Below are 938 nucleotides of genomic sequence, written 5' to 3' on the forward strand. Positions count from 1 at the left end.
GTGTGTGTGTGTGAAAGAGAGAAAGTGTGTGTGTGTGAAAGAGAGAGTGTGTGTGTGTGTGTGAGAAAGAGAGAAAGTGTGTGTGTGTGGTAACACTTTATAATAAGGTCTTAACGTTAGTCATTGCATTTGTTAGTGTGTCAGTGTTTATTAAGCTTTGTTAATGTTAGTTAATATACCTGTTCATTAATGTTAGCTCAGGTCCATGAAAAGATACTAACAGGTACAACTTTCGATTTAAATTATGTGTTAGTAAATGTTGAAATTATAATCAACTAAGAGTAATAAATGCCTTAGAAGAATTTTCCACTAATGTATTTAACTACTGTTACCAAGCGGAACCTTATCTTAAAGTGTGACCTAGACATAACAAACCGAGGCCATGTGAATGTGTAGTTATGAGTGAGCTAGTTTGAGTCATACTCTGGAGTCAAGTTTAACAGATCGATGGATTTCGTCCTTAGCTGCCCCCGTTTCTCATAGTCCAGGAATATTCCTGCGCAACAACAAAACAGGCTTTATTTTGCAAATGCGAATCCAACGAGCCTTCGATCAAATCGTTTGCAGTGTCAAATTGAACCAGGCACTCAGCAAAACTTTACTAGGTGAATGGTATGTAATATAAAACGTTAAATGTGTATATTACCTGGTGGGTAGTATCGCATGTGTAGCCGTTTCAGTCTCATCACGCCAAAGAAGACGGTGTCAACGAACCGTTACTACGGTGACGAGACACATGTGCTGCGTACCGCGCATGCGCACGTTCTGCCTGTTTTCCCCCCCCACATAACGTTTTAGCGCATTGGTAAGAATAGCATCGTGCGAGTTCATCATACGAAATCGCCACCTCGTAAAACAGTACATTTTTTTCATGAGATCAGGTTGAAATATTGCACTTATTATTTTACATGAATGGGGTATGAACACATTTATGAATA

The 938-nt window shown here is 39.0% G+C and overlaps 1 protein-coding gene across 1 annotated transcript in view; it reads right to left on the reverse strand.

Moving 5' to 3' along the window:
- The window catches only part of LOC107602092 (dynein assembly factor with WDR repeat domains 1-like), a 9,377-nt gene extending 8,642 nt beyond the window's left edge, over positions 1 to 735 (reverse strand). Inside the window, exons 1-2 of the mRNA XM_016294499.1 lie at positions 647 to 735; positions 424 to 496 (exon numbers count right to left, since the gene is read on the reverse strand). Coding sequence (XP_016149985.1) covers positions 424 to 496; positions 647 to 686 — 113 coding nt within the window. The 5' untranslated portion in view covers positions 687 to 735. The remainder of the gene's footprint in view (positions 1 to 423; positions 497 to 646) is intronic.
- Between the last annotated feature and the right edge of the window lie 203 nt (positions 736 to 938).

The sequence above is a fragment of the Sinocyclocheilus grahami genome, unplaced genomic scaffold (assembly GCF_001515645.1).
Source record: "Sinocyclocheilus grahami isolate Dianchi unplaced genomic scaffold, SAMN03320097.WGS_v1.1 scaffold319.1, whole genome shotgun sequence".
NCBI lineage: Eukaryota > Metazoa > Chordata > Actinopteri > Cypriniformes > Cyprinidae > Sinocyclocheilus > Sinocyclocheilus grahami.